This window comes from Neolamprologus brichardi, chromosome 4 (genome assembly GCF_056152115.1).
Source record: "Neolamprologus brichardi isolate AB-2024 chromosome 4, ASM5615211v1, whole genome shotgun sequence".
Classification (NCBI taxonomy): Eukaryota; Metazoa; Chordata; class Actinopteri; order Cichliformes; family Cichlidae; genus Neolamprologus; species Neolamprologus brichardi.
Window position 1 is genome coordinate 10,728,810 of NC_142107.1, and position 23,189 is coordinate 10,751,998.

The 23,189-nt window shown below is 41.5% G+C and overlaps 1 protein-coding gene across 8 annotated transcripts in view; it reads right to left on the minus strand.

Moving 5' to 3' along the window:
• The window catches only part of cep112 (centrosomal protein 112), a 120,340-nt gene that overhangs the window by 93,610 nt on the left and 3,541 nt on the right, over positions 1-23,189 (minus strand). For 7 of the 8 annotated variants that reach the window (XM_006791481.3, XM_006791480.3, XM_035907924.2 and 4 more), the window contains 5 exons: positions 14,883-14,967; positions 12,155-12,229; positions 9,255-9,302; positions 9,070-9,144; positions 51-137 (listed from right to left, as the gene is read on the minus strand). In XM_006791481.3, the coding sequence (XP_006791544.2) occupies positions 51-137; positions 9,070-9,144; positions 9,255-9,302; positions 12,155-12,229; positions 14,883-14,967 (370 nt within the window). The remainder of the gene's footprint in view (positions 1-50; positions 138-9,069; positions 9,145-9,254; positions 9,303-12,154; positions 12,230-14,882; positions 14,968-23,189) is intronic. The other variant, XM_006791483.3, reaches the window with a different exon arrangement.

The window sequence follows — 23,189 nt, forward strand, 5'->3', positions numbered from 1 at the left end:
AGTACACACTAAGCAAGGACTGTGAAATATGCAAAAGCTTTTGTTCTTACTTTCTCAACCTCTGCATCGTGTCTCTGCTGCATCTTCAGTTTTTCCTCCTGGTGCTTGGCCTCCAACACTTTGATCTTCATCTCGGTCTGAGAACAAAGAGAACCAAATGCCATATGTAACATTTACAACACGTTTAACACAGTGATTAAACTTTTGTCACCCTACCACCAAATATTATGGGCAAGATATTTTGTTAACCACTAAAATCTGTGTCCCAACTGTTTTACAGACACGACACGGAATAACAGAGCCTGTCTGTCAAAGGTAACATAAATCCGGATGATACAGTGTACAGCATCTCCCAAACAAGTGCAGCTGATGATCAAATAAAACCACATTAAACCTTTCAAAAAAAAAAAAAAAGAAAAGATTTTTCCACACACAGAGAGCTTCAAATGTGCCCAACTGTTTGCGCTGCTTATCTCTGTGTTAGGGCTGGGCTATATCATACCGTTCATGGTAATACCGGTGTAATTTTGGGCAACGATAGGAAAATGAAATATCGCAATAGAATATGGGTAAAACGCGCATGCGCAGTACCTTTGTTTACATACGCACATGTTTTGGTAATATTTTTGGTCATATCACCCTGCTCTACTCTAGTAAGTAAAAACCTGTTTGTGTGTATTTATCCAAAGTTAATCATGCAGGGAAAGGCTGTTTTCATTCAAACACTGTTTTCAAAAGGATCAAAAGTTCAACGTTGTCACGAGCATGTTGGAACAAATCTCCTGGAGCTAGAGGACGTTCACACACCGTAAAACAAAACCCTAATGATTCGTCACTTTCTGTAATTGACTCAAACAAAAAAAAAGAAGAAGAAAAAAAATCTCTGTGTTTTTCATCTTCAAAGAGCCATTAATCATCACACAACTACATCTGTCTGGAGAGAGACAAAGCTACAAAATGACAGCTTTTTGACAAAACGTGGTTTCTAAATATTTAGTGGCTTAAACTTAAGCTAAGAATTGACTGAATTATAAAGCTGTCTCAGCTTTATAAAGATATAAATGTGCTTTTTACACACTTTCAAAGCTAAGAAAAAAAACAGAAAAAAAAGAAGAGGACACTTTTTGATCCACAGCCTAGTCTTACCAATAAGATGTGAAAGTATGACCAGATAATACTCTAAGCCTTACAGTATTAAGGAATTTGTACTTACAGCTTTTGACCTGTGCATCTGTGGTCCAAAACACACTGTATCCTACCACTATTTAGCTGCCACTAGTAACAGTGATCATCGTTTTTATGAAAACACTCACTAATAATTACCAAAGAGATGGAGGTTATGTTTTTGGTAGTGTTCGTGTCATGTCATTCTGTCTGTAAACAGTATAGCTCAAAAAGCTTTGAATTCATTTGTTGAAGACTTTATAAGGACGTGGATTGGGCCTGTGTTAACAATCTATTAAAATTTAGCTTACATCCACCAACTCCTCCCATTCACATGGATATCAGAACATTACCCAGGTAAGTGACACACCTGGCCCATCCATGTGATATAAAAGGAAATGTCATCGATCAGACCAGGCCACCTTCTTCTGTTGCTCCATCCAATTTGGATACTCTGGGGTTAGCAGCTATGCAGCCCCACACACAACAAACTAACACATTTCCATCATAACCAGCATTAACCTTTTCAGCAATTTGAGCTATAATAGCTCGTCTGTTCGACTGCACTGTGCAGGAAAGCCCTCGTTCATCACGTGCTGCAGTGAGCCTTGGCTGCCCATGACCCCGTCGCTGGTTCACCACTGTTGGACCACTTTTAATAGATACTGACCACTGCAGACCAGGAACACCAAATATAAGCTGCAGTTTTGGAGATGCTCTGACCCAGTTTATTCAGCCATTTAATTTGGCTGTTTCAAACTTGCTCAAATCTTTACACTTGCCTATTTTTCCAAATTTCGGGTCCTCCTACCCATTAGAATACACATAAGTTTAATGCTAAAGTAATATTTTCTGCGAATAAAGATTTCTGTTCCCAGGCCTTCACCAGTACCAGCTTGGAGGCTGCCAATAAGAACAAACCCACAAAACACATAACCAATAAAACATATCAAACCTCTTTTTGTGAGCGTTAAAATTAAACATGTGTAAACATAAACTGGCTGGATAAGTAATGAAGAGGACCTTTATTACTCAAACAAACCAGAATTTTCTATAATTAGCAACTTTTGGCTACTCCCTTATTTACAAGGGGTCACTACAGCAGGTAACTTTGCATGTTTGATTTGGCAGATTTTTACAACCTTCCTGGTGCAACAACCATACAGATTTGTCTCTCTTTTCCCCCTCCCTTTCTGGTAGACAGGATGACCTTGCAAAGGCTGACGTCAATCCGTCACATGTCATGGAATAATAATGCTATTTTTATTCCACCTTTGGAAAAAGTATTTCTCAGATTTTCCTAGTTAGATTGCCGTTAAGTGCCAACAACACACAACAACACACGGAGGCACAAAGAAAGTCTTTGACACAAAGATGACTGACCATTTCCTTTGATGTCCCTACTCATGTTTAGTCACTGTCTGTTCTGGTGTCTTAATCAACCCTAAAGCAGGGTGACAGTGTTCCTCCTTTGAAAGTGCGGCTGTGTGTATGACTATGTCAGCAGTTATAACGTCCCAGGGCTAGATCTTGTTTGTTCTAGTCATCAAAAACTATTAAGCAGAAAATTCCCACAACATTACTTGTCACACTCAAACCACATTAGACCTTCCCTCTTGGTGAGAATCAAAGGGAAGTAACTGTGATGTCTGAGTACAGACATGATTTAACTACACAGGTGTTTAAGTGTACACATACAATACAATAAAAACACCAACAACATACTGAACATATAAAAAATTATAAATACATGTCGGCAATTCACTTTACATTGAGAGCCGTGTTAAAAATAAAATTCCAAATAAAATACTTGAATTGCCTTCTAGACGATTCTCCTCATTATTGTATTTCAGCTACACTTAGACACTGTATCCTTGACAAAGCTCTGTTAAGTATTCTGCTTCTTTTTTCCTTGATTTACTGCCATTTCTTGTGCAATTGAGGGGACCACAGGAGACGTGTCAGAGAAGAAAGGAAAAGGCAAAAGAAAAGGAGGGGGTAAGAAAAGACAGAGGGAGAGATGGGGAGAGAGGTAGCAGTGATTGAAAAGCAAAGGAGTTAGTAGAGACCTGATTCTGCCCTCCCCCCGTCCCCTCTACTCCCCAAAAAAAGAACGTGTGGGGGTGTCACTTTCTCATCCTCTGTTCAAATGCTCTTTGGAGAAAGTTTGCCAAACTAGATCAGGGGTGTCTGAAACTTGTTTATAAAAGGCGTCGGTGAAGGAAGGAGGAGGAGGAATGTCGTACACCTAAGGCTTTTGAGACAGCTTCAATCAGCCCAACTGGGTGGTACAGCTTTTTCCCTTTTCTCTTCTTCAGAGTTGTAGCGAGCGCTGTAAGATGCCATGTTTTTTGACACTTCGCTCTTGAAAGGATGAGAGGCTAGAGAAAGAGAGAGAGACGGAGGAAAGAAAGCGAGGACGGGTACGAGAAAGGGAAACCATCGCGGGGTCAGGGCCTTTTCCCTCGGGGGGGGACGTGTTCACAAATCGGCTGCTAACTGTTTAGGCTCCACAAAGCAAGGTTGCAATTGTGCATTTCCTTCATCGCGCTTGAGATGTACAATGTCCCGGTGCGTCTTTCATCCTCAGTAAACACAGATGCTCTAGGATAGTCGGTATACAGCGCTGCACTATCTGCTCAGGAGCAGCTAGATGCCATTTCCACAGTCTGACAAGAAGTTAATTTACTGTAGTCTGTCCAGATTGTAAGGCCGGATAAAAACTTTGGCTAAAATTCGAATCTGACATGTGGGGAAATAAATAAATAAATAAACCGCAGCTCTGAATACAGACTAAGTAAACACTACTACTCATCAAATACGCAAACTCAAAAGCTGAGCAGTAACTTCATCATCTTGGAACACTGCAGATCCTTTATATCTTCTAGCCTGAAGCGCCATACTGAACTAGTCCCTTTAAAAAATACTAAGACTCACTAGGTTACTTTTTTTTTTTTTTTTAGCTTTGAAAAGCGATCAGATAAGGCAGGCTACGGCCCTCTAAGTCACAGGCTGTGAGCTCAAGCTCCATCCTAAGGGTCTTAGAATAGAGAGACTGCATCATTATGGCATCAGAAACCAAAGCGTACTGATCTTCAGTCAAGGAATTGTGACCATTAGAATGGTACTGCTTGACACTAACACACTGCCAATCCCTCAGGTCAGGTACCAAGGGGGGGACGGGTAGTTTGTAGACGGCATGGACGCACAAACTGCAGAAGAAAGCCTGGGTATTTTAGTCAGTCTGTCAGTATGTTCCATAATTACAAGACTTAGGCCTATGTATAGCGTAACCTGACTCATCAGTCGACATTTAATTGAATTTCCAAATAAAGGCCCAGCCCTCTTAATGCTAAGCACTGCTAGAGCGCGCTGTAGGATTAGCAGGACTTTAGCAGGACATTTTCCACATTTTCCCCTGTAAGTGTGCACATATGTATAAGCTAAGTTACTTAAAGCAATGGCAGCTTGCAGGGAAGTTTCTCAGCTGCCACTCATTGTTCCACAAGGGGAAAAAAAAAAACATTCTGCATTTTTAGTAATGCAGTCAGTAGATTAGCAGGAGGATGAGCTTGGTGTGAAAGCTGAGATGTTCGTTAAGCTGCCACCAGCTTAATGGCATGTGGCGTGTATAACACTTTAAACCTGGGTAAATTTCCAACTATGCTTTAAGGATTACGGGGAAGTGATGTCACTGTGATTTCCCAGACCTAACCCAGACAGCCACGGAATAGCAGAGCCGAACAAGATTACGAGAAAAGTTTCTGCATGCCGGCAAAGTCAAAGGGCAACATGGGTTGACTACGAAGAAGGTGCTTTACCCGTACAAACCTCGCAGTCTGTAGATTCAATGTAACAGCTCATGTTTGACTCTTACCTTTTGCTGTAAGTCTGTGTTTTTTTTCAGCATTTTAAATACCTCACTACAGTGCTCACAGACTGGTCCAAAACACAAGCTGCAGCTTAATACTGTGCCTGGATAAGGAACTGCTCATGGTATGTCTTAAACAGTAGCGTTCCATTTTTTAAATAAATAGTACAAACAGCACTCCCATCATCGGGTAACTGACTGACTTTGAAATTCACCTATGTGGTACTTTATGCTAAGGTCACACTAGGCCAAATAGTGGCTAGATTCAGCAACACGATCATAAACGACTGCGACTGTGCGCCTTTGAAACGGATGAAATGGACTCGGACCGGGTCAGCAAACAACTCAGTTACAGCTGCTATCTTCTGAGTTACTTTGGTGCATCAAGACAGCGATACAACAGCAATAAGACAGATTCAGTCTGCTACCAGTTTGCGACTGGATGGGGCCAAGTTGGAAATGACACGTGTAACTGTGATAATGCGGCGGTTAACTGTGATACATTGGTGAAAATTGCAAATCTTTTATTGTCTACATACACAAAACTTTGCACTAACTGTTTACAATCAGATTCCAGCCAGAACCCCACAGATCTAAAACAGAAATTCCTCTACAAATATCAAAACTATTATATATTGTACATATGTCTATTAGTCTCAGATTTAGCCATTCTTATATTTTGCTTGTTTATGTTATTGTATTTTTGCACAACTCTGTTGCTTGTGAAGCTCGCACACAAGAATTTCACTCGCATGTACTGTACCAGTGTACCTGCACATGTGATGTGACAATAAAAGTGATTTGATTTGAAAGTATCCAGAGAAGGACACATATGAGTGCAACAAATTACAAATTGTTGGTACCAAATGCATTTGTTGTCCATCCGTAATGTATTAAGCCTAAATCACATACGCTTATATTTAACAATCTAGATGCACTTTCTTAGAAAACCATAGTCTCAATACAAGTTGAGACTAAGTGCAATGGATTTCCTGAACTTTTAGTATTTCCCACACCTCGGTAAACGGCCAGCGCCGTTTGCCATGGCTTTCTTCCTAAAAATCCATGCTCATATTCAAGGCCGTTCACATATAAACTAAATCTCACAGCTCACACCGGTCAGACTCGTAACATACTGCGCGCACCAAAAACACTAAGCATATGCTCAAATACCACTTTCACAAACATCAAAAACACTGAATCTCATAAACATTACACTACACAATTTATTGACGGACAATTATGTCGTACTGCACTAGATCACACAGGTGTATCTAATAAAACGGTAACTCACTGCATTAAATATGTTCTGCTGAGGTAAATTTATATTCCCACCACACACGGCTGTATGGAGCCAGTGAGCTAGTCTGAGGTGGGATCAAACAGCATAGGACGTGGCTTTAATGTTTTCATAATGGAGTTGCCTCATTCAGTCAGTGCACAGAAACATTGCCTGACTCGTAAAAGAAGATTTACATCCACCGATCACAAACAGATCCTTGTCATGAGAGACCAACAGACCAGACCATTCTTGTCCAAAATGTCCTGTATGTTTTTCCAGCCAGTGCTTACTGACTGGCTGCAGGTATGAAAAGCCATAGCTATTACAGACAAGTCATGCTCAGTTTTATATTTAACAGTGCATTAAAAGGTGGATGGTGGGAGGAATGTGTGGGGGTTCGGGGAAGTTTGGGAGGAGCACACGGGACTTCAAAGCATGTTTTCAGAATAGGATTTTCAGCTTAAATCCACATAAGGGAAAAAAGTGTCATCACTGGGAACTTGCATTATATTTGTCTTTTTAAGAGGCCTTGGCTATTTCAACAGTACAAACAGTGTGTGTGTGTGTGTGTGTGTGTGTGTGTGCTGTGTGTGCACGCGCACGTGGCTGTGTGGGCGTTTAATGCCATAAAGCAACAAGAGAGCTTGTCCAGCAAAGTGTCTCTGACTGTGTTCAATTCTATGCTGTAAGCAATGTGTGTGTCAAGCGGTGGCTTCCTGTTAACTCGCTCACTAGCTGGTGAAATAGTTTGCTGAAAAGTTTAACAATAATAACATAAATTATATGAAAGCTGTCAGCCATTAGTTTTACTGTTGTAGAACTAATGGCTGTCAGTGCGCCCCAGGGTGGCTGTGGCTACAATGTAGCTTACCATCACCAGTGAGTGAATGTGTGTGTGAATGGGTGGATGACTGAACGTGTAAAGCGCTTTGGGGTCCTTAGGGACTAGAAAAGCGCTATACAAATACAGGCCATTCACCATTCGCCATTGTTGTGGCTACTTAATGTATATGTACACTCACTGGCCACTTCATTAGGTGCACGTTGCAAGTACCAGCTTGGCTTAATGGCTTAGAATTAAAATATCTGCTAGAAACATTCCTCAGAGATTTTGGTCCTTATTGTCATGACAGATTTGTCAGCTGCACATCCATGATGTGAATTTCCTGTTCCACCACATCCCAAAGGTGCTGTGTTGGATAGAGATCTGGTTATTGTGGAGGTCATTTGAGTACAGTGAACTCACTGTTATGTTCAAGAAACCAAATTTGAAATGATTTGAGCTTTGGGATATGACAGAAGAGGGGCACACTGTGGTCATAAAAGGATGGACATGGGTAGCAACAATAATCAGGTAGGCTGTAGTGTTTAACAATACTAACTTGGTACTAAGGAGCGTGTGTGCCAAGAAAATATCCCCCTTATCAATACAACACCACCAGCCTGAATTGTCAATACAAGGCAGTAGGGCTGGGCTATATCATACCGTTCACAGTAATACCAGTGTAATTTTGGGCAACGGTAGGAAAATGAAATATCGCAATAGAATATGGGTAAAACGTGCATGCGCAGTGCCTATGTTTACATACGCACATGGCGGCGACGCAGAATGAGAAGAGCGAAAGCGGATCGTTAAATGAAACGGATGAACCAGAATTGGTTTGTAAAAATGCTGCAACTTCAGTGGTGTGGAACTGGTTTGGCTTTCGTCCGTCAGATACACAACAAAGTACTATTTTTGGTAGCGCATGCTAGCGGGCCGTCGTTATTACCGTGTTGTTTGGAAAATACGGCACACTTAAAATCAATCCTTTGATTTTTCTGAAAATCGACAGTGCCCTTTATAATCCCGTGTGCCTTATGTATAAATTCTGGTTGTGTTTACTGACCTCGAAACGATTTTATGTGGTACACGGTGCTCAAAAATCTGTCAAATGTTTTAGTACGACTTTACTAAGCTACGAAGCCACACCGCTTGATGGATTGTCGGAGCATTACGGCTATCGTAGGCAGGAGCCTCGCTGAGTGATACGTACTGCGCTTCAACATAATATTACGGTATTGTGTGTGTATAACCTCTTTTTATGTTTTGTGGATATTATACATGATTATGCTGAGGATATGTCGGCCAATTTCCACTGGAAATGCCTTTTGGTGCCTTGTTACATTTTTATATAACTTTAATGCACTTAAAAAAGCTGCTTGTTTAAGTGAAAATACATTGATGGGGTTTTTTTTGCACTAATAAAGTTGTGGAGTTGTAAAGTATTTTGTCTAGTGTCAATTATATCGTCAGTTATATTGTTATCGCAAATTTTCAAATGTATATCGTGATAAATATTTTTGGTCATATCGCCCTGCTCTACAAGGCAGGATGGAGTCATGCTTACATGCTGTTTACAGCAGATTCTGTCCCGTCCCTTTGAATGTCTCCTTCCCTGGTTGTAACGAGTGGTTATTTGATTTACCTTCTCTTAAACCCTAGAGACGGTTGTTTGGGAAAAATCCCAGTAGATCAGCAGTTTCTGAAATACTCACACCAGCCCATCTGCCACTAACAACCATGACACATTCACTGAAATTACCTTTCTATCCCATTCTGATGCTCGGTTTGAACATTAGCAGGTCATCTTGACCATGTTTCCATCCCTATAATGATTGAACTGATGGACCAAACCAAGTGGCCAGTGACTGCATAAAGTATGTATATATGTATATAAAGTATGTAAATTTCTCTCATTCTGGTTCATACCTCTTTGCTCTGTAACAGTTGTGCACCCTGATCACTGGCCAAGTTACTCTTCCCCCCAAAGCTTGACTTGAAAATCTAAGGAGATATAGTAAAGAGAGATGTGGAAATGAGAAGACTCAGGAAATCAAAGACAATTTTCTTCACGTAACAATAAATAAAGTACAAGAGTCCCCCTGACAACTTACTGGTGACAAGGGAACGGGTTCCTCTCGCAAATACCTTGGCTTCTCAATCTGAAAGAGTAAACAGAAAAACTTTAGACCTCTCTTTGGCTCCTTCCTCTCTTAACAAAGCCTTACCACTACCTCCACCCTAAGTCTGCCATAAACAATGTGGGGAGCACATCAAAAGCCCAGTGCTATGGCTGAAGCCTCTTCCGTCAACTTGTGTCTGTTTAGAAAGGCAGAATGCGTCGGGACACTTCAAGGCTTTGTGTGTGTGGCGAGCTCTGTTTCCGCTCTTGGCCTCTTTCTGCTGTCCCTTTTGTCAACACTCAGGACCGCTAATCTCCAAGCTATCCCTGGTCCATTTACTGTCACGCTGAGACAAATGTGTACACATCGCTGCCAAAACACTGACACAGCGTATTCTTTGATTACAATATGAAACACAGTAGACTGAAAAAGAGCAAGCCGCTAAACCACCTGAAAGTAAGCGGGTCACGGTCCATGTCTCTCTGCAGTGTTACATCAATACACCTCACTAACTGTGACACAAACTGCAAAAATATCTGCTGCTTGACAGCCTGCTGTTTTTGCTTGCACTATTTGACATTTGTTTATGACCCCATTACTTTCTTGTGAACTCGCACTATCATACAGCGTTTCGCTCTGATGCACTGGGGCTGTCTGTAGGGGCTGCCAACTAGCAGCAAGATCACGGCTTTTCAAAGCAGCAGAGCCGACTCTAGAGATGACAGCAATGACGCCCAGTAAACAGTTCTGTTGCTAATCTCTTCAACATAGCAATGAAGGAGGAGAACAAGGAGGAAGAGAAGGAAGAGGAGGGAAGTGTGGGACTCATTCAATGTAAAAAAAAAAAAAAGGGGTGGGGGTGGGGGGAATTTAATGCCGTAAGGTGGCACGGCCCACGCAAAGCTAATCCAGAATGAATGGGAGAAAACAGGACCTGAAAAAACCTCAGAGTTTGGGCCTCAAGCGTTTACAGTTACAGTATGAGGATAAAGACAAAATCTTTGCTTTAGGGTGAGTAACTGTGGCTCCCTGCTAAGTCTACACGCAGGTAAAAACAGGTCATACATTTCACTGCAAGCCCTCAACAAAAGGAAACATCCGAGTTAGACCGCTCGTCATAACCAGCGCTATAAAAAAATAAATAAAAAATAACCAGCGCTGCGGTGGTGGGTGCAATGATGTGTGATGAATTGCTACTTAAGTCTGGCGAAGGCCAGAAAACAAATCCACATTCGCCAAGTGATGAATCAATCGATATTCTTCTAAACTAGTGCCCAGACTGAAAACAAGAATGGGATTTTCTTTTTATATCTACAGACAGCCAGTCATCACATATGATTGAGCACGGCCCACAGGGCGAGGAAGACATGCAGACTAAATGCTGTGGTGTAATGCTGGCATGGTGCAATGCTAAACTTGGACTCCATGCACATGTATGCCTGTGCACATACTCTTGCCCTGCATGCCCGCCCGCCCACACACACACACACACTCCTCTAAGCATATGTTTGTCCAGCCTCGCAGCTGGCACGGCGTCCTGTGTCATTGAATCCTGACGTGGATGGATGGACGGACGCACAAGAGGAACAACACTCCAAATCGCAAGGGATGGCTCTCCAGCCAAAAGAGAGGCCATGATTGATAGCTTCCTAGTTTTGGACTGGTGTTGAGCAAGTCGTCGGCACAGCCCTTTTAACCACAGACAGCCAAGTGGTAGGGGCAACAACTGAACAACTGTATTACATGTGACACAAGTTTAAAAAACTTCTGCCTACAGGTAGTCCAGTGCATATTGCACCCATCTCTAAGGTAGCAAAACTCCCATTTTACATAAAACTAGCTGCTCTAACACACAAACCACATGAAAGTTAAAACAGATGGAGGTCCAGCTGACTCAGGTTTTGTGTCCAGCTTTCCAAGTCTGAAGCAATTTGTTATCCACTGTCCGGTTACCATGTTACCAATGCTGACTGCACGCACTTTATTACATTAGGGTGCAATGAACAACAAATCGATATGGACTGCTTCAGAACATCTAAAGAGACGCTAAAGATGTTCCAGATAAAATGATGCTCAGCTGTGCTGAAATTTCATAGGCGTCGGGCACTTTGAGGCAGCGCATCTATAAAAACTTCTATAAACTTGAGCGGGGCCCGTGTGTATTTGTGTGTGAAGGAACATCTGTTGATTTGAAAGATGCAGGCTAGGGGGAGGGTTGCCAAGCAATGCCTCTTATCAGCGTTTCAACACAGAGGAAAGCAGAGCAGTGTGGTGCGCGGCTTCAAGTCGGCTGATGGATGCCTCAGATTACCCCTGTACCGAAAGAGAGAGGGGGAATACAGGGGAGGTAGTCACAGACAGACGGAGAGGACAGTGGATTGGAGAAACATGCAAAAAGTCGGAAAACAGAAAGGGGAGATTTTGCCAAAATATTAGTGGAGAAAGTCAAAGGTAACAAGCATGTTAAAGAAAACAAAACAAAAAAAACTGAAGAAGAAGAAAAAAAAAGACAGTCGAAGGGTCATGCAGGTGAGGAGATAGGAACATATGAGGGCAGGGGGCTTATCAAGCCCAGGCCTGATGCACTCAGATAGAGAAGATAAGAATGATTCACACATCTTCAATTTCTCAGTTTACACAACCTTTCTCTCGCTCCCCGTCCTACCCTGACATCCTACAATAGCGCCAAACTGCCTAAAGGAAGTGTTTTCAAGAGAACAGGTGAAAGGCCTCTCAACCCTTTGTTCGAACGGTGCTGTTAACTCTGCGTCACTGCACTACTGATGCGAATGTACTTAGGTGCTCAGACTCACTGCTGTCACTGTGGCGAGCAACAGCACGTTTGACAGCTGCATGTAACAAAGAAGCTCATGGCATGCCCCTGGACTCACCCCCAGGTTCCAGCTGTTGAGACGAGCCTCCAGGTCACTGTCATCGGGAGACATGTGGTTTGGCTCCCCATCCACCTGAGGGGGGGGGGGACAAGGGTGGGATAAAAAAGAAGGGTATCAACAGCAGGAATAAAATGGAAGTTAAGATGGTTGATATGTTTTCTGACAGCGCTCTGATTGGCAGTTTGGCCAGAGGAACAGGGGGTGATGGAGGTTATCACTGCCTGCTGACACAATGTAATTTCTCTCTTGGCAACAACAAAAGGGCTCTTTAAAAGCTTACAGATACACAGTGCACCCACATGTGTTTAACTAACAACCCTCTACTCCCTTGTTATCTCCATTTCTCCACCCTTTGCTCCCTCGCTCTCCTCCCTCTCACATACAGCGCTCCAGATGTTTGGCAGTTCCACATCATTTCCGTCACACAGTAAATTCCGCAAGAGGGGCATATGTGCAGCTCGGCTGCCTGTCATTCTTGTTTTTCTCCAGCCTTTTGTTTTACGACGGGGCGCCGGATTTATTTTATGCAGGATAAGTTGAATGCTTGCAGGGGCCTTTGTTGATACAAGATCAGTTTACTCTAGTCGAGGTTGGGCAGCAAGGTTGAAATGGGGGAAATATCTAATAAAGTTGAGAGAGTGATAGGGAAAGGAGATATGTTGTTGAATTTGATTAAGATCTCGTGGAGTGTGGACCTTGGGTGTACCTCAGCAGAACTGCACTGATGCAAAGAAATCGCAGAATGGAATAGCTTGGGATTAAATGCCCTTTCTGATTAAAAAGGCATTAAGGTTCCAGAGCCTCGCCCTCAAACAAACATTTCGATATCTAGGAATGCTGGGTATGCAGGCCACCGGCTGTTCAAAACAGCGTGCTACATTCTCAGAATTGCACCATAAATTCAAAGCATTACTTTTAAATACAGTACTGTGCAAACATCTTGAGGCACCACTCATTTTTTTTAAATATTTTGATTCCTAGAGGTCAGACTTTCATGTCATTTTTGTTAGTGGTCTTGAGCAATAGTTCTCCAGGCTTTTTAAAGGCCTTTCAAAGTTCTTCTTTGGACATTGGCTTCTTTTTCATTAATTTTCATTCCAGTTATACCTGACCATTTTCACAGCAGTGTTTTTATTTGTTTGTTAAGCCACTTAACTGGCCTATGAATCATTAACCAAAAAAAGTAGCTAACTTAATAGAAGAACCAGTGTTATGTCTGCACATGAAGACATGAAAATAACCAATTTTTAACCCTGGAGAACCCATGGGGTCAAATTTGACCCCATAGATTAAACTGTAACTTTGGCCTCTTTATTGACAGTCTGATGTGAACACCAAAAATTTGTTCCTATTTCTTTATTTGAATATATGAAAAATGGAAAGATAACATAAGTATAAAATAGTATTTTTGCACAAACAAGATGATTCCCACAGATTCCCACACTATTAGCTGAAAACGTGGCATATCTCAGCATAGTGTGCAGTCCATCCATCCGTTGTCTTCCGCTCATCCTTTTCGTCCCCAGAACACATAGAAACAAACAACCATCCCACTCAGATTCACACCCACATTCACATCTATGGGCAATTTAGAATGAACCTAACCTCACTAACCCACGTAAACATAGGCAGATCATGCAAACTCCATACATAAAAGACCCAGCCAGGTGGTGGAATCCAACTCAGGACCTTCTTGCTGTGAGGCTGATTGACACTGGCTTAATTTCTCAGTACGACAATGGTTCCAAACAACTGTCAGTGTGTGAAAGCATATATAGGTCACTATCAGTCATGGATTCGCCTCCACCAGAGCCCAGACCGTGTGGGATGATTTTGACAGAAAACAGAGCAAACATCCAAAGAGGAGCTTTGAATGTCCTTCAAGAAACCTGGAGAACTATTCCTGAACACTACTTAAGGAAATTATAAGAAAGCTTTCCTAAGAGAGTTCAGGGTGTGTTGAAGAATAAAGGTGGTCATATCAAGTATTGGCTTTAAACCTCCTTTACAAGCATTGTTTTGGTTTATATCCTTATATAATTCCATGTATTCTTTCCACATCAATAAATCACTGCACCTATTTACCACTTTATAGGGAGATGAAGGGTAGCTCAAGACTATCAATAAACCAGAACACAATATTGACAATGTCTCTCAGTGCAATGTGTTTTGCATCCCCTAGTTTTCACACACCTTGGAGGGAGGAGAGAGAGAAAAAAAAGCACATGGATATACCCCAGTGGGAGGATTCAAACATGTAAATAATGGCTCACAATCATGGATCATAACAAATGCAATAACAGCGGACAGCACCACAAACTGCAACCTGATAAAGAGGTGAAGGAACACCTTTTTTAAAAAACAATACTACAATCATAAAGAAGAAGTTGTAAAGCTATTTTAAGCTGCACACATTATGTGTGTCAGCTGTGAAGACATTATCGTCATTTTTGTGAAACAGAAACTTGCGGGCACAGGGATTTTCCTCCGACTTCATGTGGAAATGAGTTTAGGAATTCCCAAATTGGTCAACATTAAAGAAGAAAGCAAAACGTTGGGTCTGCTGTTTGTATTGGCAACAGCAGCCTGGTTGCTGTTAATATTTCATGTCTCATCAACGCTACCACGCAGGGACCTATAAATCTAATTGCTGAATCGTAACACAAACATGCCGGGGAAATCCAGAGGAGCGATTAGAAATTCTGAAGAATAGCGATGAACTAACCATTCTTGTAACTTGTCTGGGTGATTGTCTCAGTGGACTGGAAGACACGGGTCGTGATGCTGCCCTATCCTCATATGGCCTTCTCCTGGAAGAAAAAAATTGAGAGACAAACACAAATGTGAAAGGTTAACCTACAATATGTGTGTGCATATCTCTGGAGTCTGCTCGAATCGCTCTTTGCATATGAATGTGCTTGCATAGGCAGCCTGCCTTGCCATTTACACAGATCAACATCTGGCACTGGCTGCCTGGTTTGTGGCCTGCACTTCATCCCATCTGAACAATAAATGTCTCTGCTACACATCAGTTTGTTTCCACGCACAGCCCACGGGGCACCAGTCTATGACATGTACAATCGCTTTATAATCGCATATCTCAATTGATGCCTCACATTGCATCCGTCGTGGTTTAAACAAGCAGCCTGATGTGGAAAAAAGCTTATATCCACTGACACACATGCAAACAAGTACGCACACACACATACTCCTCATTCTCACTATCGCCTCTCTCCCACACGCGCGCACACACATCTGCATAACTGAGCTAACAATCTCATTAAGCACTGGCGCACACAAGGCACTTAAAGCCCACTGATGCTAATTGAATGAAGATGTTAGAAAAAGCAGGGAGATGTAGGACAACAGTGAAGAATAAAAGAAAAAAGAAAAGCAGCTATCATCTTATAAAGACATCCCATTTCATTGTAGAGGGCACTGTTTCACACTCTCAATGTGGAGCCTCTGGGCATCCTATCAATGCTGTTTTGGTTTTTTTTTTAGCATTCCTGGTATTCTAAACCTCATTTGTCATGTCATTTAAATGTCATGTCAGTAAACAATTAGTATTCAACTATCGAAATAAATTTTAAAAAATACAAAGATGCCTGGTTCACTATCAAAGTGGCATGTATTGCCAATAACTAATGCTCTCGGTTGTGTATTGTTATAGTCTGGTAAATACTAATAGGGAGAGGAGGTGGAGGTGGTACAAGTACAAGTACCTCGGGCTGTGGGTGGACTGGTCATCCAACACAGAGCACCTGTATAAAAAAGCCCAAAGCCGACTGTACTTCCTCAGGAGGCTGAGGTCTTTTAACATCTGCAGGAAGCTCCTGAGGATGTTTTATCAGTCGGTGGTTGCTGGAGTACTTTTCTATGCTGTGGTGTGCTGGGGGAGCAACACAGCAAAGGAGGACTCATCCAGGCTGGAAAAACTGATCAGGAAGGCTGGCTCTGTGGTCGGCATGAAGCTGGACACTCTGGTGACAGTGGCAGAGAAAAGGACACTAAAAAAAATTTCTGGACATTATGGACAATGCTGGGCATCCTCTGCACACGGCCATAAACAACCAGAGGAGTCTGTTCAGTGGCAGGTTTCTTCTCCCAAAGACAAGAACCAACAGACTTAAAAACTCCTTTGTCCCACACGCCATCAAACTGTTTAACTCCTCTCTGGAGGGGAAACGGGGACAGAGGAGGGGGGAACAAGTAGCTGTAGTGCCTTTTCACTTCACTGTGCAATACTTTTTGCTAATATTCAACGGTGCAATAGACTTCAATAATTGAAATGTGCAATTCCCTTGTATTCTTATTCCTATTTATGTTATTTATCCAGTTTGTATACTCTTTATTTATATATGTGTATATATAGTATTCTGCTCACAGTCTGTAACTTCTGTCGGTGCTGTGCTATTTGGAAACCGAATTTCCCAGAGGAACCCACCTGAGGGATTAATAAAGTTTTATCTCTAATCTCCCTAAGACACATGAAGGGGAAATGGACTGCTTTTTAGGTTCACAAAACCCAAAAGGCTTCTTCAGTTCTGAAAGATAAACTTGGGTGTCTAACCCCTAGTGGGGTTGCCACCTTGGAGCATGTCTTGACAGTCATTCGGTGAGTCCTTATAGTCACGAGCCAAGTTGTGAAGACGTTACCATATCCTGTCATAATGTGAGTAATTAAGGTCATCTGGGTAAATGTGTGATCATCTTATTATGATGCATCCCATAAAAGAGACCTTGGTCTCAATAAGAGGTCATTAAATGAACCTAAACTCATTGAACTGATAATCAGTGCAACTGTATTACTAACAGAATCGCTTACATAACTTGCAACAAGTTTAGACAATTAGAACTTATCCTATAATTTATCTTTGGTGGCTTTGCCTATCATTTATTATAATGGGCTTGTCAATCAACTCTTTGTGTAGTATCTAGGTATAGTTCTCCAGGCATTCAAAGCTGTTCTTTGGATGTTTTCTCTGTTTTCTGTCCAGATGATCCCACACTGCATCGATAACGTGGGCGTCTGGTCTCTGGGGAGGCCAATCCATGACTGATAGGGTCCCCCATATGTTTTTCCATCCAGACATGGATTGGTGTTGTGTTTGAGCTCAAAAATGAAGCTGCTGCCAATAAGATGCTTTCCACTTGTCCAGTTTCCTCAAAATGTAAGGACACACTGCAAAACGTGCTGATTTATGCGACAATTTTGGCTAATATTTCTTTGGGAATTACCTTGTTGGTGTAAAAATACTATTTCATGCCTATTGAACTCTTCTATCAATGGCATTTTTGTAGATTCAACTAAAGATACTGGAACAAAAGGCTATTAGCAACAAAGAGGCTAAAAATACAATTTAAAATTAGTCCATTCATGTTTAGACAACACTCATGCATACCATTAGTTTGTTGCCTTTTTATGCTTGAATGATTTATAGGTTAGTGTTAAGTGGCATAACAAACAAGAACATTCCTTTGCAAATGGTCACATACATTTGACTGGACAGTCAATGTCCTAAAAAATCCTTTAAAAAAAAATCTTCAAAAGACCTGGAGAACTATAGACCAAGACCACTTTAATAAATGACGAGAAAATCTTCCTCCTTTCCTGCTCAATACTTATTCACCGCACTGTATTTATCATGTTATTAAGTTGTTGTACCAAAGAGAGTGGCGTAAATAGGATTCTGATCTAATAACACACTTGTAATTGACACTGGTGATGTTACAACATACTGATTAGAGGTAGAAATGATTGTCCCATTTCTTTATATGTAGCATTTACAAAATAGTTCATTTTGGAGTGTTTAATAGCTGGAAGAAGTCCGGTAGCGCTCGAGTCTATTTCATATTTTACAGCTTCTGTAGATGCAGAGTTGATTTCACAAAAACATGGCGCAGTCTAATATCACTTCTGAGAAACCAGTCAGTGGATGTCAAGAATGAACTGAAATGAATGATTTACATCACTCACAATAAATTCCAATATTGTTTCATTAGTCTGTGAATAATTATGTGAAGACACTTCAAAAGAAAGAGTTTCCCTCTCTAAGCATGTGTCCACACACACACGCAGACACACACACACACACACACACACACACACACACACACACACACACACACACGCAGACAGACACACACACACGCAGACAGACACACACACACACACACACACACACAGAACATGGATAAGGGGGCCAAGCTTTGCAATTTTGGGCCTCTAAGTCAACAGGTGGATGAGGATAATTGAATCAGATGTGTCTGGAGTCTGAGGCCCAGAGATCAAAGCAGTGGCAAGTCAGGCCAGAGCTACACACACACACGCGCGCACACACACAAGAAAATGAGAAAACCATGTAGACCTTCAGAAGCTGCAGCTTGGCTGATTAAAGAAACCTGACATCCATACACCAGTCTGACCTCCAGGTGCAGAGCCAGTGGGTCCGGGTCTCAGGCTTCGGGCACCCTCACTAAAGCAGTCTGACCTTGGGACACTAACATCCCTCTGCCCCCACCTATTCTCCACCATAACCCTACACCACCTGGAGGGGGGAGAGGGGGGGGGACGACAAAAGGAGAGTGGGGGCCTGTGACCACGAGATGTGAGGCTTTTCAATCAACATCAACAACTGACTTCAGAAAATGCGGAGACGATGTTCTTGTCAAACTTTCCAAGAAAGAAAAGAAAAGAAAAAGATAGCGGACAGGGAGTGGGAAGTGAAGTTCAGAGTGTTTATACATGGCTACAGAGCATGCAGATGAATCACAGAAGTCAGGGAGAGATGTGACAAAAACAAGGAAAGAAAATTCGCCTAAAGAGCGACAATGAGGATTTATTATCCATCCTTTCAATTTAGCAATGAAACATCTTTAAACATAAGACATTATATGAAACACAGATTACGTTTTATATGATCTGCTGACCAATGCAGATTGGCTGCTTTTATGTCCCACAGCATTGCTGTACCTGGGCTGCTGCTATATACGAAGCGGTAGCTCTATCTGGTGGCTAAATAAGGAATTAGAAATACCACAGCTTAAGAGGAACGGATGCTTGGAATTCAATATTTCTGACTAATGTTACAAAATATTATCCGCTAAACACACACATATACACAACATGCCACATCCACTTGTGTGTGATCTCAAAACAGCACAATTTTACATTTAGACATTGAAACCCGAACCGGCCAGCTTCAGAAGCTAAACGTAGCCCTGCCTATCACCTGACTAATGGTGCGTGAAACAGATCAAATGCTGCCACATCACAGGGAGGGACTCAGACGAGTTCCTTCTATTTAATCTTATCTAAATGAGAGAGACACATAAAAGGACTCTTGGTCTGGCTAATTTTCTCCATCAGGACATTAGTCTGTGATCTGAAGGTCTTTCATGGTCTTATCCTAATCAGACACCATGGTACTCAGCAGTCTGCTTGCCACAAAAATCCCCTCTATCCACACCCTCTAAGGCTGTATCTAACTGAAGGTAGCCACACGTTTTCTTTTACATCATCTGTAATTCAAGTTCGAGCACCTCCTAAGCAAACAGATGCAGGCCTATGGCCATACATGGATAAGACTCATTTAAACAATATGAGCAAGTCATATAAAATAAAGCCCAGGAGCAGAGGCAGTTTGGAAAAGATACCAGGGCTGATGCAGAGAGTTGGTAGTTAACCAAATCAAGATCTTTTGGAACTGTGGGAAGAAACCCACAAAGACAAAAGGAGAACATGCTTGTGCCACACAGCAAGGCCCCATCAGGCCTCTTTGTTCAAAATGTTCACACCCATCTCCCTGTGAGGTGACAGAGCTAACTACCACGCTGCCTAATCATAATGACTCCACAGCTGACAGAAAAACTTTGAATTAAATATGGCAGCGGCGGGCCTGTGCTTCTTCTTACAGAGTGCCCTGGTGTATATTAAGCTCTCTTTAATGCAATTACAGTGCTCTCTTTTTATTATGCTAATGAGTTTATGAAGCCACTGGGCGGTAATTTGCCTTTCCTTGTTAATTGCAGTGAAAAATCAATGAGCCATTACTAACGTCACTTTGTTGAGCCTCTGAACTGCCTTGAGTCAGACGAAATATCTACAAGCATGCTAGGATGCTTAAAGTTTTAGCGAGGCGTGTTATACACATAGATGTATACCTGAGCAGCACAAGCCTCTTTAAAACAGAGGCCAATTTTAAAAGTCAATATTTTTTTAAGCATTTGGCTGATGTTCAAAGAGAAATGAAAGCCAAACAATTAAAGAAAACGGAGAACACACTAATGAGCTACCAAGCTTTATTCTTCTCTTTATCTGCTCTGTGGGGGTTACACCTCAAGTTCAACAATTGGTAAAGTGTAAAGAGGGGAGGAACAGAAAGATGGATAGAGAATACGAGAGGTTCATCCTCTCATGCTGTTTTGAAGTATTTCTCTTTGAAAAGTCAGAATGGACAGCTCACGCGGACTGATGCAACAACTTGGCAATGTCTTTGGCTTTTTCAGACAGCGCTGCTGAGCAAATACGATGGGCAATCATTCACAAAAGCTGCGTGTATCCAGTTTCACAGCAAAGTTCAGTATTTTAAGTCTGGTAGAAGAACTTTAAAACAGAATGCTTCAATAAATACCTTATACATTAGCACCTTATATATCTGACAAAAAAAATGTTTTGGTTTTTGTTTTCCCACTTTCTTCTTATAGAGAATTAAATTCAAAAGGAGAAACAGGAGGAAGAGCCTACCAATCATGCAGTAACATGCCATCATCCTACTATACATACCAATTATTGTTTGAACTCTCATTTCATAGAAAACAAAGGACATGATTGCCAGGATGTCTCGCTGCCTTTTTAATAAGCAATTGTGAACTTTTCAAGAGATAAAAGATAACTTGGGGAAGATATATTTTATATGCAAATGAGTTTGTCTTTTTGTTTGTTTCCCACTGAATCAGATTCTGCTCATTTATCAAATGAGGAAGCAGCTTGCCAGCTTAATGCAAACAGTTCTTTAATGCATCAAAAGCACTGTCAAAAACACTTATGATCTGTCTCACAGCAACTTTCTTTCAGTGAGACAATATTTATAAAAGACAATATTTATATAGTGAGACAATATTTATATTGTCTCAATATACACTTGGTAATTTACATAGCAGCTTACTGCTATAGAGAAAAAAAATCCTTAACCACTTAGACGCTGTTATCTAAGTGTTAGGAGACACTGCAGTGAAGCTGCAAATTATTCACTAATAAACCTGTGAAATACATCAGATAATCACAAGAAAATAAGTTCAGCTACAAATAATAGCCATATCTGTTTGTATGCACTTTCTATATGCTGGTCAGTCAGATCACTGAATTAATTTCCATTCATACTAGCCTGATCAGTGTATCACTCCAGACAGGAAGCAGATCAAAACTGAGGGGTTTTAAAAATCTGTATTGTATTTAGACAAACCTACAAAGCAGACTGACAGCTCTTCATTGTGTCGTACTGCAAATTATACACTGAACAAAAAAAGGAATAAATAAGCCTAGCTGATGTAGGGGAGGTCACAATTTACCACAACTGAAGCCAAGACTAGACTAGAACCAAGAACCCACTTAAGAAATAGACCATGTAAAACTGATCAACATCAGTCTTTAAAAAAAAAAAAAAAACCCCAATAAGAACTATAATGGGATGCCCATGTATGATAATATAGGCAGAGATCATAATCACTAACTCCTGATGCACACACAGGCCTTTTATTTTGGAAGCAAGCCTGAAGTATGACAGAAACCGCTCAGTTCAGAAAAGAGAAACAAGAGTTACCCCTAGCAGGCGTTCAAGGGGAAGATGTTAAGGTACTTAAGCCAGGCAACACCCACAATTGCTGTGCAAGCCATTTTGCAACCTACTACCATCCCTGCTCCACCTTTCATTCTCAGGCAGTGTTGTATCTGTTCCCATTGATGCCTGTTCTGTTCTGTGTTGTCAGTCTTGCTGCGGCTCTCCTCACCACAAGATTTCCATGCAGGGAGACAGATGCCTTCCTGGGCCCAGAAAGCCACACAGCCATGCCACCAAAAATAAATTAACAGATGGAAATATCAGCTTAAAACAAAAAACAAAAAACAAAAAAGTGTAGGTGTCCCGACTGAAAGAAAGTAAACCATGAAAATGCATAAAAAAATAACTTTAAAAAATATTTTAAGGAATCCTTAAAATATACATATACTCCAATTATACATTATACATCAGGGGTCGGCAACCCTGAGCTAGCAAGACGGAGTTTCTATACAGCTGGGTGGGTGCTTTGATGTTACTGGTAGTGAACTTTATTTTATTCATAAGGTTTGTTAGTAGAGTTGCCAACCGTGCCGTAAAAAAACGGAATCGTCCCGTATTCAGAGAAAATATCACGCGTTTCGTATTGAGCTGAAAAGGAACACAGTTTGTCCCGTACTTCAGCTACAATGGAAAAGACACAAAGCTGGATCTGCGTTTTTACGGTGTCAGCTGCCTCTTCTTCTCTCATTCAATCTTGAAACTGATCAATGATCAGCTGATCTGTATTTCTGACGCAAGTCCCGTTTCTCCTTTGTTTATCGCCCACTTTGCGCCAGAAAGAGGAAACCAGCGGATGTCGCGCTAAACAACAGCAGCGCGTTTAAGCTTGATCAGCTGTTGTTAGAATTTATTTAATATTAATTTCTAGTATCAGCTGATGTTTGCTGGAGCCACAGCTGTAAAAGCTGCTGGTCATGATATCAGTTTGGATATGTGGTGAGAGGGAAACATGAAGATGAAACCAGGAGATGTCCTTACGGAATCATCAGAGCTGAACAGGTGATGGAGAAACAGGTTTCCCTTTTAGGTGACATGAATGAGTTGAAGGGAAGTTATGAACTGTTTCTGAGAGACAAATAACACCAGGATCCTTTTCTAAGTAGCTGACAGCTGGTAACTGTGCAGGGGCGGGTCTAGCAAAGTTTTGCCAGGGGGCCAGGTAGGGCATTAACAGGGAAAGGGGGGCACAA